General features: G+C 36.2%; 1 protein-coding gene across 11 annotated transcripts in view; it reads right to left on the reverse strand.

The window, feature by feature from the left end:
- The window catches only part of Rh50 (Rhesus blood group-associated glycoprotein Rh50), a 195227-nt gene that overhangs the window by 35475 nt on the left and 140554 nt on the right, over window positions 1–19198 (reverse strand). For all 11 annotated transcript variants that reach the window (XM_072898618.1, XM_072898614.1, XM_072898612.1 and 8 more), the window contains 2 exons: window positions 3476–3623; window positions 1796–2011 (listed from right to left, as the gene is read on the reverse strand). In XM_072898618.1, coding sequence (XP_072754719.1) covers window positions 1796–2011; window positions 3476–3623 — 364 coding nt within the window. The remainder of the gene's footprint in view (window positions 1–1795; window positions 2012–3475; window positions 3624–19198) is intronic.

A 19198-nucleotide genomic window follows, 5' to 3' on the forward strand; every position in this document is an offset into this window, starting at 1 on the left:
TATTAAAAAGTTATAAACAAAAAAAGTTTCAGTTATTATACGTATCTTTCGCATATTATATGTACTCAAAACTGATATGGAACTGTATAATGATACAACAGAATATGGGAAAATGATTATTTGTGACTATAAGGTAAAAATTAAGAAGAAATAAAAATTTCTCAATATGTTTCTTGGACATGGATTAAGATTTTACGTTGAAACTTCCACGAAGTACTGTCAGCCTTGGTAGCTTCCCCGCTCTTAAGTTTTGTTATATTTCTTTGTGTGGGAGGGCATGAGGGACGGGGCTTCGTCCAATGGGGCTTCGACAATGATCCTGTAAGAGAAATGCTACAATATATATTGCACCAAAAACTAATAATTTTTTAACGGCGAAGCCCCGTCCCCCTGTGCCCTCCCACCTAAGCTTTCTTTTTCAGCATGTACATACTAGTACGTACACATTAGAAATATATAATATAGCTCCACTATATCCACGGATGCACTTTCTTATCCACACAACAAATAGGTTGAGTTAGGTTATTTTTTTTTGGAAGTGGAGCCTCTCCGCAGGGGGGCTGAACCCACTTATCCACACATACATTTTTTACGTATGGAAAGTCTATGCGCGGGCACAGTGGGTTTCGTCCCTTGCGGAGGGCTTCATTTCCAAAAAAAATAATCTAACACAAACCAATTAACCGTACAGTGACATTCAAGTTTGGCTGCTGTTGTGTGCTCGAAAAATTATTACATAGCGTCTCTTCTATACATACTCTTAGATATATGTATATGTAAAGGAAAAGAGACAGAATCTCCCCTTACAAAGAAAGATCAACTTCAAAAATTACGAATATTTCGTGAAACATTTTCTGTTTACAATTTTGTAATAAAGAATGAGTGACGGCTAAAACCTTTTGGATGTTACTCAGGATCATCATCTTGACAACATTTGTCAAGGTCATCGGCGAGGACTCCCCTAATATATGTACATATTTACCAAATTGCACTTACAAATGTCTTCTCACTCGTGTAGTTATAATTCGCACACACATTACAGGCGCCACTATATCTAATATGCAGTACTAGCTCTAGTTATAGCAGAATACGTGCTATAACAGATCAGCACACGAAATTCAACTTCGAGCGCTCCGGGGTATTACGAAATCACCGATATATTTTTGACATGTATAAGTATTCCAAGTGCCCTAGGTGGAAATATTTGTTATCGTATGATATATTTATATCACAAACCTGTATAGATCACTGCTGTACAACTGTTTATCTGTAAAATATAGAGTGTTTCCAAACTTATGGAGGGTAGTGTATATATAAACAAATATAATAAATAGTGTTACGTACTTATATTTTAATTAAATATAATTAAATATAATTTTTTAATTTTGTATAGTTTTGTATTTCTAAGGCCTGGTTCCACAATCTATTGTAACCGAAATTTAAACTCTTTTATCTTATTTTTCAGAACTTAGAAAGAAACGAAGATAGTTATAAACTCCGATTAGTAAGTTGTGGAACTGGGTCTAAAGAGAAAAAAAATTGTATAAATAACAAAATAGAAAATTTAAACAAAGAGATAAATAAATATTATGTAAATCCTCATCTCTAAAATATGTACCATATTTATACTATAAGAGTAAGATCATGGGAGAGAGTTGTTACTGTATATATAATTACCTATTTTTATAACGTTTCTGCAATTATAAAGAAAATATTTTGTTTTGTGTTCAAGATTAGATCATTAAGGATAATTTTAGATAATTTTTTGACAATCATCTTTAATCAATTGGCATACCTGCAGCTGTACCGATGGCTACGCCACCAGCCAAGGTCGAATTTTGCACATGCACCATGTTGAATTTGTTATTGGAAACTAATGCGGATACGACGAATGTGATTACGCAACTAGCAGATATCGACAATAGAGTATTGATTATAGCTCGTTGTTGATCATCTCCTGTCAATGTCGCGCTGTTAAACGACGGCCAGAATAACCATAAGAACAACGTGCCTGAAAAATAGCAATCGATCGTTAATTCAATACACCAATAGCATTTGCCTTATAAAATATGTGAGTCTAAAAGAACTCATCTAAAAAGACACGTCAAATACATAAAAAGTATTTTTTAGTATATGCAAATAAAAGAAAAAATTTAAAAAGTAAAAAAACTGTTAAACACTTAAAAAATTAACTGTTTAATATGTATAATATCAGAAGTAATCTTGACGCGCCCAAATTGTGTTAGATATATACAGTTTTGTAAATATGCAAATTATTTTAATAATTAGTAAATATCGAAAGATATGGTAATATCAATCTTATACTAAATTATAGAAATACAATGATAAAATCTGTAAAATAAATGCTACAATATATATTGCACCAAAAACTAATAATTTTTTAAACATAATTTGGAAAATTATTTTGTTTCAAATAAAACATATTTAAAAAAACATATCAATACCTATGTATCAATTAATATCAAATGCATTATTTATTGTCATTGTTAATATTAATATATTCATTATTAATATGACTGCATTGATATGAATATTATTGTTGATATGAATTAATATCAACAATGACAATGATGCATCATAATGGATCTGATATATAAATATAAAATAAACACTTTTTGCTCAGTTTATATGTTCAAATACAATGTTGTCATGTCAAGTTTTGTTATTTTTGTTTTTGCAAAATGATTTATGAGATCGCGATTGTTTTAAATTATAAACTGTTAATTGACGCTCTTTGCGTTAAATGAATAAAAGAATAGTAAGTGTGCAAACAAAATGAACACTATAGTAACTTCTGAATTCTGTACATATATATTAGAATGAGTTCTGTAATATATCTACTCAGATAGAACAGAAAGTCACAATAACGTTAACATGACAGAAAAATGATCAAAAAGTGAGTTTTTGTAGTCATATTCTCGTCATTTTAACGTCATTTTGACGTCATTTGACGTTACTTTGATATTATCGTGACTTTCTGTTCTACTTGAGTATAATAATCTTTATATAAAAAATTTAATTTGAGAGAGAGGGAGAAAGAAATTGTTATAAAAGATAAAGCTATCAGTGGATATCTTTCAAATGCATGTGTCTTTATACTCATCCTTATAAGCGTCCTTACTATATAATATTTACAAAATATTGAAGCTATAATATTGAGACTCAAACGTGTAAATGTATAATAAAACAAATTTTGATAATATAAAATTCCCTAACAATAATAATTGAATGATCTGGCACATCATTTAACAGAATTGATTATAATTTTGAAGTTGGACGCTTCTAGATGTATAAATCGAGTTGTACGATGAGACACAGATCGACGATGAGAAACAGATAAACGATCACTTGAGTCTCTGTTATGCTGTCTTTCAAACATTCGGTGATCCCTTTTTGGTAAGAGAATCTAATTATAAAAATTGATAACTTAGTTCATACGATTTATAATACGTACCGATCATGGCAAATATGTCTGATTGATAAGATGATCCTTCAAGTTCATGTTCTTTTGGTCGTTCCTTCATTCCAAATACAAAACTGACAGCTAATCCAAAGTATGCGCCAAACACGTGAACAAACATACTACCACCAGCGTCCACAGCCTATAAAAAATATATCTATATGTAAGAATATCATACGATATAATATTGTATAGACATAAAACGATTAGATTTTCTAAAGAAATATATTGTATATACAGGGTGTCTGGTAATAACCGCCTCACCGCTCATATACAGGTAGAGCAGGTCAAACTGAGTAGAAAAGTTCTTTACTATTTTTCGATTTTCAAAATAATTATCGAGAAATTAATTAAAAAAGATCGGCGAATCCACGCGAGTAAAGCGCGCGCGGGAAGAAGACCGTCCCACCGCTTGTACAGGATGTCCGGTAATAACCGCCTCACCTGTATATATGCAGGGTGTCCGGTAATAACCACTTCACCGCTCATGTACAGATAGAGCAGGTCAAACTGAGTAGAAAAGTCCTCTACCATTTTTCGATTTTCGAAATAATTATCAAGAAATTAACAAAGATTGACAAATCTAGGCGAGTACAAGCGCGCGGCGAGAAGGCCCATCCTACTGTTACGCGGTTACTAGGCGCTCATTGAATGATAGGAGGAGCGGTCTACGACTGGAAATGGATGCGTATGAGTAGCGCGCCTAGTAACCGCGTAGCGGTGGGACGGTCTTCTCGCCGCGCGCGTTTTACTCGCGCGGATTCGTCGATCTTTTTTAATTAATTTCTCGATAATTATTTCGAAAATCGAAAAATGGTAGAGAATTTTTCTACTCAGTTTGACCTGCTCTACCTGTATATGAGCGGTGAGGCGGTTATTACCGGATACCCTGTATGTATATATATATATATATATATATAATTTATGTATATATATTTATGTATTTATATTTAATAACTAAACTTATAATATGTAGAGAAGTTAAAAAAATAAAAAAATATTTTAAACACAAAATATCTTCAAAAAATTAACTACTTAAAACAAATATGAAATCATTACAGATATGTAGACGACATACTAATGGCGGTTCCGCCCACTATGATTGACACAGTTGTGAAATGCTTTAACTCTATTCATGAAAGATTACAATTCACAGTTGAACTTAGCGTCAACAATAGCATCAATTTTTTGGATATTTCTCTAACCACTGAAAGAAACTACATAACATTTGACATATACTATAAACCGTCTTTCTCAGGAAGATATCTTAATTATCTCTCTCAACATTCACTGTGCCAAAAATGAGGGACAGTCATTGGTCTTATTGACAGAATTTTTCTCCTATCACACCCGACATTTCACGCAAAAAACATCACACGAGTGTTACGTCCCGGCACCAAAATTTTTCTCATTTACCTTTAAGAAACACTAAACTTATAATATAAAGCTAAACGACAAGTTACCGACTACATTTCAGCCGATAAGTTATTCACTAAGACAAGTTACCCATTATAACCGTTACCGACTCTAGCCGACAGTACGAAACGTTAATCATAAAATAACTGCTCTCCCACCACCATAAGACTCTTCTGCTACTCCGAACCCTTAGATAACCCTTCCTACGCGTCCACCCCACTTTTCAACCCTGACCCGCACAAACCGAGGGACCCCGAAACAGTCTCAAAAATCGACACATCAATTCGAGACTCTGAGCGATCCACTTTTCTTCCTAGAAGTGCTCCTCATCCTTGAAATTCTATTTCTATACGCGATTCTATTTCCAAGTCAACACGCTTTCCATATCCACATTCGTTTCCATCTCAGTACGCGGTCCTATTCCATACAGTTCCATTTCAACGTCATTCTACCTCACGCGAGCGCCTATTATATCGTTACTTCATTATACTACGTCTGTACACCCTGCGTCAGTTCTCCGCGCCGATAGCTCTCCAATTCATATTCACGCGTCATCACTGTAACCACCCAATGTAAGGTTAGTCAAAAAATACACGTATTTACGAAATCTCATTGTGCATTAATACCAAAACGTACCTGAACCCAGTCCGCATTTTCTACGTTCAGCGTCATATTAAATTTCAATCCGACCCTTAACAGACCTGGTTTTGACCATTAACCAAACCAGCGACGTAGCGGTGCAAATAATTGCACGCTCGTTACTACCCCTCCCTAGCCGATATCGTGCTAATACTCTGCACATACGGTACTCCCACCCTAAGACCAAACTTATACCTTCTCCTGGAAACATCGTGCTAATATTCTGCACATGCCACCTCCCTACCTCAAAACCAATGGTCGAACCCAGCGAACACGCGAAATTAATTTGATCTTTTTGTAGATGCCAAAAATAAGAAGAGGCGGACACAAATTCCACGCGCGACGTTTATATTACGAATACAAATACGCCCCCGTCAGTGAAGCGGATAGTGAATTCTTCGGGACGGATCGTCTATATTTTGACTTAGAGTACGAGGCGTACTTTAACCCGACGCTACGAACAAAGTAGGTCAAATCTCTGAGGACGGACATCCGCATAAAGTCTATGGGATATTTTCCGTGGCCGCGCAAACTGATACAGTTGGACACACAGCTACTGTTCCTCCCTCTGCCGCCCGCGAATTACGTACCGGGAGATCCGAGGAAGTCCCGCTACCTCCAGATACGCGACGAAATATTATACCTAAATTACGGGTGTTCCACCCCCGAGCACTGGGGTTCCGCGGAACAACCGATAGTAATAGATTAATATTACGCGGAACGAAATATAACAATATCTCGTAGCAGCGTTACTCAAAATACGAAGCTTGGAAAACCTAGAGTTTTCTCGTGCCTACACTTTTACGACCAACCCTTTTTTTTTGCTTCCTGCGTTTCGCTTGGGCCAGCTCGCCCTCCGCTAACCCCTTCCAAAATAGTATTTTCGCTTCACGCTGCCGAGACCGGTTTACGATCGACCCCTTTTTTTTACTTCCTGCATTTCGCGTTGACCATTTTCTCTCTTGTCGAGATTTTCCCGAAGATAATACTTGCTTCCAAATTAATACTCATTTCAAATATTGTATAACGCGCGTGTTATTTTATTCATTAAGTTGTAAACAATTAATATTTAAACTGAATAAATATAAGAAACCAATTTCTTGTTATTCAATTATTTGTACTCCTTCCTTATTCTGATTACGACTAATAACAACGCTTTGCGCGAACAATAACAATAATAGTATTTAACCATAACCTATTGACAACACACCTACATGTGTTACGGACAACTGCGCCCCATACAGGAGGGCCACCCCTCCCCTCCCGCCGTCGAAGCGCGTCACCAATTAGAAAACGTCCGTTGCACCTACATCTCGGGATTCGCTCATAAATTAGAACTTACCCCGTATTGCGCATCTTGCTTTGTAAATTCCGACGACATCGATAGAGATTCTTGCGCGTACTTCAACGTACACCTCGCGCTCGACAGCACGCGCTATTCCGGCGTGTATTGCACGGCCTGCTCTCGTAATCTAGCAGAGTTTTTCCCGTTCAACTGCGACCGGTGCGTTAACACCTACGCCGACTTCCTCAGAGATTTGAGAAATGGAAACATCTATTACTATTCGTTAGCGGACCCTATTAAAGTCTTCGTTAGCGGAACCATCCCCGAGGAGTTCACATCACGCGACTTCCCTTAATCAGTAATCGCCATTTCCCTTTTTGCTTGGCACTGCTGTAACATTATATGCACGGTAACACCACTGCCATATCCCTATTACTTCGCTTTTGATAAAAGAAAACATCCATCGTCCGGATAAGCCTAGTCGCGAGGAATCCCCAGAAGCTTAGCTTCTGAAATACGCGACCGGTCAAGCGAAAGGTCCGACCCTCTTAGGAGCCGCGACCCCGCTTGACGTAACACGAGCAATCAACATTCTTCTGAACAATAATTACCCAATAGAATTTATTTTCAAAACCATAAATAATAGACTAAAAACATTAATCAGAAACAAAAAACAAACTAAAGAAAAATCGAAAAAGATTAATGACAATAACAGTCCCTCTTACTTTATTATACCTTATGTTCCTACGATTGCCGAACAATTCAAGGATATTATCAAAGATGTGGACATCACTCTTTCATATTTCAACATAAATAAATTAAACAAATATATCAAAGTCCATAAAGATCCGATTCCACATTCATCACTTTCGAACGTAGTATATAAAATCAATTGTAACGATTGTACGACTTCGTACGTTGGACAGACCAGCCGAAAACTACAAACAAGAATGGGAGAACATAAATCCAACATAAAGAAAAATAAAATCAATTCAGTTCTTTTCAACCATATTAGAATCTAACCACAGCTTCGATTGGAAAAATGTCAACATCTTAGATAAAGAAAATTTTTATCACAAACGTTTGATCTCTGAAATGATCTTTATCAAAAGACAAGTAAATAGTTTAAATTTGCAGGCGGACACCGAATGCCTCAATTTCACATATATGAACTTGATTGACAGTCTGCCTAAAATATAACTGTTCAAATGGTATAAATAGCCTGGTAATTTTTACTTTACATCATATACAAGTAAATTTTCGAACAACGAGCTTCAAGAAATTACACTCTTTTACTATAACGGAAAGGAATATAATTGTAAGTTATATCAACATTATTTTAAGTGTAACAGTACCGGCTCACATTTTTGGTTGTTTTTTTTTAAAAAACCTGTGTTTTTTGAACTTGTTTTAACGCAGATAGTCAATCGAGTAGAGTTTATTTTCGATCACTATTACTTGTGTTCCCCTTGACCTACTAACCAACGGAGGAACACAGCAACTCCAATTACTAACTCGAATTAAATTATTGTTTTGACCTATGATGCTATCACCTTCGTTTTTATCACATGTACTGAAAAATTTTTGGACTAACAAAATTTGACTTTTATGTTTGCGACTTCTGAATAAGATTATGTAACAATAGAATTTAATAAATTATTTGGCTCGTTTTTTACACATGTAATTTAGCGCTGAAGAGGGTCCTAAAGTGGACCGAAACGTTCGCGATTATACAACATAGTTCTATGTAATTTTAGACATATTGTTTTAATAAATTAGTGCGCCCAAAGAACGGCGTCGTGCTCTTACTAGCCATTATAACTGAGAATTTTTTGTGTTAAATATGAAATCGTTATATTTACTCAAAAAGTAATTTGTTGTATAGTAGTATTTATAATTAACGTGCTAACAATAAGCGCAATTTAATCCTTGAGTTAATCTAAATTATGATAACTCAATCTAAAAATTAAACGCGTGTCATTTTTAAACAGTTAAGAACTTTAAAAGAGTTATAATTCGAGGTTTGGAAAAGAAAACTTGTATATTTCCATTACAAATCCTGCTACATCAAAGCCATAGTGTGACAGGTTAAAGCAAAAGTGATATATTGCTTAAGTGACAAGTTAGGCACAAATGACTGAATCAAGAATCGAATCCAAGACCTTTTGCTCTTATCATCTGAAACTATTCAGACCTTTTGCCTAATACGACACAGAGTAAATAAAGTAGTTCAACTCCAGAGAGAGAGAATGGTCTGGCGTCCAAATCCAGTAATCTCTCACAGCTAGTTCATAGCGACTAGCTGCTATCTATTGATGCAACACTTATACTGTCAGGATGGAGAAATTTTACGAATAGCTACAGCGTAACTCCAGAGCGATGCGTTTGGTATCTCACTCGCCAGTTGGTAGCTGAACTATGGATACCAAAGCCTCACCTTATAAGATCCTTCTAAAGAATACAAATAACAGGGTGTATACTCAAATCTTATAAATAAATTCCCTGACAATTCCCTGATTTTCCAAGTATTTTTGTTTAAAGTTCCAGGTAAAATTAAAGTATTTAAATAATATTTAAAATACAATTTTAAAATAAGTTTATTTGTTATAATGTTATATATAATGAAATATTATAATAAAATATATTAATATACTTTATATAATCTAATAATCTTTATATTCTTTAAAACTATATTTTAAAATAATTTATTGAATATAAAACCTAAGATAATAACATTTGATATTGGCTTAATAATTATGAAATTTGGACAATACATAACAAAGTATTATTAAAACTCTAAAAATATTATAATGCACACCATAAAAAAGTGGAAAGAAACATTTATTGAAATACAAAAGAAAAATACTTTTACATAAAACTTATACATTAAATGTTGATACAAAAAAAGTAAAATCAATAAAATCATATAAGATTTAATAATAATATTGCACAGGAGAATACATTTCCTATATTTTTAAACTATTAAAAATATTTAACAGTTTTCAAATAACAGTTTAAAAACTAAAAGTATTTAAAGCTGTTTAATTTGTTATAAATGCAATATTTGTATTTTTAAATATAAAATTATAGTTAAATAAATCTAGAAAAATATTATATATAACATATAACTATATTATATAATATATAAATCTATTTTTAATATATAAATCTATTTTTTTAAAGATTGAATCTGTTCTGCAAGCGCATCTGCTTCTTTTTGAGCATTTTATAAAATTCTTATGCGTTTAATTTCTAATTCTTCCGCCTCTAAAGTTTTCCTTCTTTTTTTAAGTGTTTCTTATTCTGCAATAGATGTTTGCTGTCGATACTGTTCAAGATACTCTACATAGCGTGAATGAGCATTTCGAGCGCTAAGTAAAAGAGCTTTAGATATTTGAAAATTGTCAATATCACCTTCGTATAATACAGCGTCATATATTTGACGGCGAGCAATTACGGATTCCTCCTGCATATTTTCAAAAAGACATTCAGCATTTATAGAAAAACCTCGTTCTAAATTTGCATTGCCATGAGAGATACAGCAAACCATTTTTATTACATACATAAAATCTTTAAAATCTTGACCTATAATATCTCGCCAACAATGATCTAAGCGTTTCTCAGAACGATTATAAGATTTTAAAGAATCCATGGTATATGGTCGCAACGTAAGTTCTCGAAATTGCCGAACTACATTGTCACCTTCTGATCCAATTAGGCGATCTTTCTCAACAAGAATACTACACAAATTATTTAGACGGTTCTTGACTAAGTATAAATTTGATGCTATAAGGTTTGGATCTAAGCAAGTAACAGCTTTTGTCAAAGGATATGTTAAGGGAGATCAGTTCATTATTTTGCAAACAAATTTTTGGAAACAATTTTTGCAATCTTGTCAAAACTGAAGCATCTTTGCAGTCGTAATGTTAACTTTTTTAAGTGCTTTTAGAGTATCAAAACCCAAAACAATATTTTTGGAAGGAAGTAGATTAGTTTCTGTTTGAACATCTTTTAAAGAGATTGATGAGACGTGTTTTATCGCTTTAGGTCTCATAAAACGTTCCAGTACGTCTTTAAGCATTTGGCAAAGGGCACTATGTAAGAAAGGAACTAAGGGTGCATCTGATTGGAATTCTCGTAAAAATCCTTATCCTTAAAGAGATTATAGATGGCTTTTATATATGAAATAATGTCCCAATGTGTAGCATATATACTAGCTTTAAATGCACAATGCAAACTATGGAGACCACAACTTTCAATATCTAATAATTTTACGTTATTTGAAAGTTTTTTATATTCTTTTATAAAAGCCCAATTCACATTTGGCCCATCCATAGATATTTGAAGAAGTTTATTTTCTTGAAGATTTCCTATTCCTTTTTTAAATGCTTCAAAAAGATCTATTGCTCTTGAACGTCCAAGAAAACACGAAGTTAAGTATCGCGTTACTTTCTCTTTCCTATCATCCCAGAATCTTACATTTATAGCCATTTGTTGGCGTTTTGTAACCTTATTAAGAGATTCATCGAAACCAACAACAATGAAAAGTACGTGATTTAAATTGTCTATCAATATTTTATTAAAAAATGGAGCGATGCCAAACTGAATAACATAACCAATTTTATCCTTTTTTAATTGTATCTTTTTAACAATCTCACTATCGTGAAACATTCTTTTCAAAATGCCCATATCTTTTTCAGCAATACGCAATGACACATTACTGCTTCTATGCACCATAATACTTCAGCTGTGGTAACATCATTTTTTAGCAAAAATGTATCAAGATGGAGAGGCTTTAATTGATTGGCTTTAATTGAGAGCTAAATAAGTTGACTAGAAGACTGATTAGAAAGTACATTCGTAAGATTTACATTAGAAGAGGATTCAGCATCACTAGATTGAGAAGTCGTTGTAGTCGATGTTGAAAAAGTGACAGAATTTGAAGAAATAGTTGAAAGTGTGCGTTGTGAAATATTGGCAGCAGAAGGCGAAGATATTAGAAAAGTTTCTAACACAGAATTTTGTCGACAGGTAGCGTGTTTTTTACTCTTCATGTGACTTACAAGAGCTTGTCTTCCTATATTGTTCAAAAAAATATTACTGGAGCATAAAATGCAACGAGCGTAATTGGGCTTTTTTAATACAGGTCGTATTCAGTTTTTGAAACTCAGAATCCATAAGCCAGACATCTTGAAATTTTGTCAATAAGAATTTTCACATAGTTAAAATCAATCTGCATAAGAAAAATTAAATATATTATATCATCGTGAATTGAATTATAAACACAAATCAGCTTCAATTGACTAAAAAATGTTTAAAGATTTGAAAGTGTTATATAAAGACTTAAATACATAATTTTTGTATATAAATTTGTATATACGTTCTTTTAAATATTTTTCTACAAATTGTAAATTACTAATTTTATTACATTTTTTTATTAATAAATATTATAATTTATTATAAATATTTATGTAAATATTTATTATACATATACTTGCAAGTAACTTTGTTATGTTTCAAATAACGAGTAATAATTAAATCAGAAATGGCTGGAAATAGATAACACAAAACACAGCAAAAAAAATAACAGAATCAAGAGAGACAATAAAATATAAATATATTATGATAAATAATTAATCAAGACAAGTTAGGATAATATTAAAAAATTGACAGGTATTATGCAACTTAATGATAATCCATGAAATTATTAACAAAAACATATATATATATATATATATATATTAGGAACATCTGTCTTAAACATTATAATAATGAAACGTAAATGAGGCAACAGATATAAAATAAACTTGAATCCTTATAATGAAACGTAAAGAAAAATAGTAAACATTAAAGTTATATTGAACTAATATATTTAACTAAAGAATTAATATAATTAAACTGCCAATATAATCAAAAGATATATTGAATATCAAGCAAATCGAAGGATTCACCCACATGTAAAGAATGCAAAGGGCAGTTAAAACATAAATAAAATGTAAGTATAGATAATAAGAAAGATGCACATAAAAGGCTAAATGACTTCAATTTTGTTACACAAAATTAAATCTGAAAATTAACTGAAAATTAACTCTATTAAACATTAACCTGAAAAGATAATTTGTTATTAAATTTGTGGTGTACAGATTACCTTCCTCTGATTGTTTATGATTCCATAATAATACACTTATTATCCATTGTAAAAATGAGGCCTTCTGTAAGCCTTGAGAACGGCCTCACGCCGCCTTGTGGATAAGGTTAATTATATAAACCTTGAGAACGGCCTCATGCCGCCTTGTGGGTAGGATTCATTAGATAGAGAGAAGAGATCTATTGATAAGGATCTCCCATACAACTTGAGAACGGTTAAAACCGCCTTAAGACAATAGCGTCGCCTTGAGTGCTATGTGAGACAAACTGATTTTAGAGAACGACACAAAGGCCGCCTGCGTGGTTCTTGCTTTAGAAAACGGCACAAAGTTAGAGAACGGCACAAAATTAGAGAACGGCACAAAGGCCGCCTGCGTGGTTCTTTCTTTAGAGAACGGCACAAAGTTAGAGAACGGCACAAAGGCCGCCTGCGTGGTTCTTTCTTTAGAGAACGGCACAATGGCCGCCTGCGTGGTTCTTTCTTTAGAGAACGGCACAATGGCCGCCTGCGTGGTTCTTTCTTTAGAGAACGGCACAAAGGCCGCCTGCGTGGTTCACAAACGAACACGATTATTTGGGCGAACATATAACGATAGCCTGTAGGATCCTTTGCGAGAACGGTGTATAACCGCCTATTGATTTCTATCGATATTTGGCTAACGAAAATGCACTCTGTATCGTTGGATTTAAGAGACAACACAACTGTACGCAATGACGACTCACTCACAACAAGGGCGGAAGGCTAAGTAATCGAGAACAAAAAGCGTTGCAAGCGCCTCTGTTTCTCCTTGGGTCCGTCGAAGCGCCCTCTCAACAGCGCCGTGTGAATCATTGGTCGTTCAAATATCGAGCGCGATTTTCAAACTTCCTATGAGCTTTTAACATTACCGCCCGCCTTCGTTAACTAGGGGGTTAACGAAGAATCCGAAGCTTACTTTTGGATTGGTAATGGGCAGAGTTTCACAATTGGCCGTTTCAGTGTTGTGGTCTGAGTACGTACGGTGACAACTCGGGTGTGGCCGTCTTTTCCAGGATGCGTCCCAACTACTCGACCGAGAGGCCATTTCGATGGAGGGTACTCTCGTCAATAACTAGAACCATTGCCCCTTTTTCAAGCGAAGGCGTTGGATTGGTCCATTTTGAGGTGTCATGGAATCTCTGTAAACATTCCTTTGACCATCGTGACCAGAAGCTTTCTAGCATCTGACGTAACAGCTGCCATCGCGATAATCGGGAACAGTTAACGTGTTCCAACGAAGGTTCAGGCAGAACGGTGGGTGCAGTTCCTATTAGAAAATGACCAGGTGTTAGCACAGTCAAATCCTCTGGATCATCGGACAGAGAACACAGAGGCCTTGAGTTGAGTACTGCTTCTATTTGAGTTAGCAATGTCGTCATTTCTTCATAAGTTAATAGATAGAGAGCCAACTATTCGTTTCAGATGAAACTTTACAGATTTAACGGCGGCCTCCCATTTACCCCCGAAATGAGGGGCACTGGGTGGGTTAAATCGCCACTGTGTTCCGTCATTTGAGAGTAGTGATGCTAATCTCTCTTGCTCTTGAGATGCGGTAGAGAACAATCTTTTTAATTCTGCATCAGCGCCTATCAAGTTAGTTCCACAGTCACTGGATAATGTGACGCAGATGCCTCGTCTTGCAGTAAATCGCTTGTAAGCGGCGATAAATGCATCGGCAGAATAATCCGTTACTAACTCAAGGTGTACTGCTGAGGTAGAATAACAAACGAACACGACGATATATGCCTTGTACTGTCGTGCGTTTTTTCCTTTCCATGTTTTTATTAATAGTGGACCTGCGTAGTCAACTCCGGTATGTACGAATGGGCGTGTTGTTGGAGTAACACGTTCGGATGGAAGTTGCCCCATGAGTTGCTGCGCCCTTTTTTGCCGATACCTTGTGCATATAACACAGCGCAGAATATGACTTTTTACTGGCAGACGACCACCGACAATCCAGTAGTAATTTCTGATGAAAGTCAATGTGATTTGAGTGCCTCCGTGACATGTCCTCGTATGAGCGTCTGCGATGATCAACTGGGTGAAAGTTGATTGCTTTGGCAATATCAAAAGGTGTTTGCTCTCAGGAGATAATTGAGAATTTCGAAGTCGACCTCCGGTTCTTATTAATCCAGTAGAATCTAGAAATGGAGTCAAATTGTTAAGAGAATTGGATTTTGGCAAAGACAAACCTTGAGACAGAAGCTTAACTTCATAAGCAAAGTGTGTATTTTGAATGGTTTTGACCCAATAGGCTTTAGCTGCATCAATTTCCACAGTGGTGAGTGGTCCGAAAGTCTTAATTTGTGGGTGCTTAAATCGTTTGACTGCCTTAATGCATAAGGCTGTAATGCGTAAGAGCTTTGTAAGGTTAGAATATCTTGTCATCAAGTCCCATTGTGGTTGATTGCTTATCTTCGTTGCCACATAGATTTTTGGAGGCCTTGCTTCTAAATTGTCAGAGGCGGAAAGTCGAAAAGAATGATTAGGCCAGATGTCGCTAGATTGAGAAAGCCAGGAGGGCCCTTTCCACCATGTTATTTGTTTTGACAACTGAGAGGGCGACAGTCCTCTTGTTGCGTCATCCGCAGGATTCTCTTTCCCGGCTATAAATTTCCATTTGGCTTGGGGTAATGTTTCTTGTATGTGGACAACACGATTCTGAACAAAATCTTTCCATTTCGATGGATGGTTATTGATCCAAGTTAATGTGATTGATGAATCTGTCCACATGTAGACAGGAACTTCTTTAAGATCGAGTATTTGAAGGACATGGGTTGTCAGTTTTGTAAGAAGTACCGCTCCTGATAACTCGAGCCGTGGAATTGTAAGACGCTTTAAGGGAGCTACCTTTGTTTTGGTCGTGATTAAGCTTGTAGTGATGTTTCCTTCCGGATTGACTGTTCTGATGTAGACCAATGCCGCGAGAGCTTGAATGGATGCGTCACAAAACCCATGTATTTGTATTTGATAACCAGGTTTGATTCCAATCCATCTTGGAATCGTGATTTCGTTGAGGCCTTCTAATTCCTCAACAAAAGCGATCCACTTATTTGCTGTGGGAGCTGGTAAAGGTTCATCCCATTCTAGTTTATTTACCCATAAGTCTTGAATAAGTACTTTGGCTTTGATGATGACCGGTGATAGTAGGCCTAGTGGATCAAAGAATTTAGCGATTGTTGATAGAATAGTGCGTTTAGTTATTATTGTTGTGGAAGGACGATCCAGAAGAAAATAGAAACAATCAGAAGCCGGTTTCCAATGTAAACCTAGTATTGCAACACCAGCGTCTTGATCCATTGAGATAGGATGCGGGTTAATCCCTTGATTTGCCAGAAGATTGTTGAGGATATTGGCATCGTTACTTGCCCACTTCTGCAACGGAAAGCCGCCCGCCATGCACAAACGATTTAGTTGATGAATGATTTCTTGCACCTTTTCAACCGTTTCAGCTCCTCCGAAAATGTCGTCGACATATCTTCCTTGTCTGAGACAAGGAACTGCTAAAGGATACTCTTGGCCGTCATCTTCTATCAGTTGGGAAATTGTGCGGAGGGCTAGATAAGGTGCACACGCTAGCCCGTAAGTGACGGTAGTAAGATCAAATGACCGTATAGAGTTTTCAGATGTTGACCAGCGGACACGCTGGAATTTCTAATCATCAGAGTGAACATTGATTTGCCTGTACATTTTTTCCATATCAACAGAAAAAACGTAGCGAAATTGTCTGAACCAAATCAAGACGTTGAATAAATCCACTTGCAGCTTAGGACCGGAGTGCAGAATGTCGTTGAGGGAAACTCCGGAAGTAGTGCGACTCGAACCATTAAAAACTACTCGTAGTTTAGTGGTACTGCTGTGTTCTCTCCAAACTCCATGATGAGGTAAATAAAAGTTCGGGTGAAGGTGTTCGGTCTTGACATTTGTTATTGGCTTCATATGCTGAAGATCCTCGTACTCTTTCATGAATTGAACATACGCCTCAGCATACTTAGTGTTCGTTTTAAGTTTATTTTGTAGCGAGCTCATCATTTTAGTGGTCTTGTTGTAAGAATTTCCTAGGAGTTGAGGAGAACTCTTAAATGGTAGACGAACCACGTATCGCCCTTGAGCGTCTCGAGAGTGAGTATCTTTAAAATGTCGCTCACATTGTAGGTCTTCAGGTGTGATTGCAGGCTCGGGTTTTGCTGATACTTCCTCTAGTTGCCAAAATCGGTGAAGGAGATCATAAAGATGAGAATCCATGGTGATGTGGTAACTTTGAGCAGAGAACTGAGTCGATTCTGTTGATGCTGGGCCGGATAAAATCCAGCCAAAGGAGGTCAACTGTGCTATTGGAGTGTCGGGTGGTCCCTTTCTTAAGCCTTCTTTGATGATTTGATGGTAAAAGTCAGCACCTATGATTAGCTCTATTGCACTTGGAGATCCGAATTGAGGATCGGCTAATGGTAACCCCTTCAAGTGTGCCCATGGTTTAACTGCGATCTGATTTGACGGAATTAGGCTGGTCAATTTTGTTAGAATATGGGCTGATACTTTAAAGCTTTCTAAATTATCGTGTAGAGATTTAAGCTTGAATGAAATGACTCCGCGAGTCCTGTAGGAGATTGTTCCCCGACTCCAACTAAGGGGATGAATGATTGTGATCGAGGGAGTTTCAGAGCTTGGACAATTCTTTCAGAGATTAGCGTGACTTCAGAACCTTGATCGATAAGTGCTCGGATCTTCATGATACGTCCAGTTTCGTTAATGATCAGAACTTGCGCGGTGGCTAATAACATGCTGGTGGTAGACAGCTGCGCAGGATGAATAGAAGCATGTAATGCATGTGATGGACCTGGCTGTCTAATCGTCTCGGTAGAAGTATTCGGATTTGTGTTTTCTGAATTGTTCTCTTTACTTGATGGAAACCGTTTATGAATGGTCGTATGATGTTTTTTGCCACATTTCATACATCGTTTGAGTGATCGACATTCAGAAATTCGATGTTTGCCTAAACAGTTATAACATAGGCCGTGCTTCGTCACTAAGAAGTACCGTTGCTGAGTAGTTTGCGAGTTATATTTTGGACACCCAGTCAGGAAATGTTTCGCATCGCAAATAATACACGAAGGAGCCGATTGGTTGGTATTGCTTCTCTTTTGCATTTGATGATAGGATTTCATCATGTAGTGTGGGGTCTTCTTTTTTGTCGAGATGTTTTGAGACTTTTCAAAGGCTTGTAAGGAGAGAAGACGAGTGACCAGAAACTCACAAAAATGTTTCCAAGTTGGTGGTTCTTTTGTTGATCCAAGATGTTGCTCCCATACCTTTACAGATTCTGAATCTAACCTCTGGACAGCTAAGAAGACCAGAAAATCATCCCACTTGTCCACTGGCCGTTGTAATGTTTCCAAAGTACGGTAGATTTGCATGATACTTGTATACAAAACTTCAAGATCACTTGCTGACTCCTTCGGGATGCGTTTTAGAGAAAGTAAGGCTTGGATAGCTGAATTCACAAGTAACCGTTTGTTCTCGTAGAAAGAGACAAGATCGTTCCATGCTTTCTGAAAGTTACCAGCAGTTAAGGCCGTGTTCTTGAGAAGGTGAGCTGCTGTGTCAGTCAAACTAGCTTTAAGATATTGTAACTTTTCAACGGGGCTTAGTGTTGTGTTTTCAATGATGATTGATGAAAACAAATCTTTGAATGAAATCCACTCAGAGGCAGTTCCATTAAATTTTGGTAAATCAATGCGAGGAAGTCTTGTGTGGTGAGACACAGACAGTTGTTGTGACGCAGGTTGAGAAAGCGACTGCGTTGATGTTGTCCTTGGGATGGTCACTTCTTCCGAATCAAGGTAAATGCTTATCTTGTCGACGGACTCTAAATATCGTTCGTAAGTCTTAAGGTAATGCTCATCAACAAAATATGCGTGTTCCTTTATTTCCTGTTTGTCCTCTGTACTGAGATGACTGATTGCGATAAGAATTGCATCATGGATGATAGTAAATTTTTCCCAGTTGTCTTTTAATGTAGCAATGCGAGCGTTGACTAGTCGTGCTGTTATCTCTGCTGGGGCGATCCTGTTTTCAGTTCGAAGCTTTCAATGGCCTGAAAAATAAGGCTGCTCAACGCGAGCTGTTGTTCGATTCGATTCTGTATGTGTGAAATCCTCATGTTGGCAGTAACGAGTTGTCGATGTTCTTGATTTTAATTTAGTCTCCTTGA

Source organism: Anoplolepis gracilipes, chromosome 8 (assembly GCF_047496725.1).
Source record: "Anoplolepis gracilipes chromosome 8, ASM4749672v1, whole genome shotgun sequence".
NCBI lineage: Eukaryota > Metazoa > Arthropoda > Insecta > Hymenoptera > Formicidae > Anoplolepis > Anoplolepis gracilipes.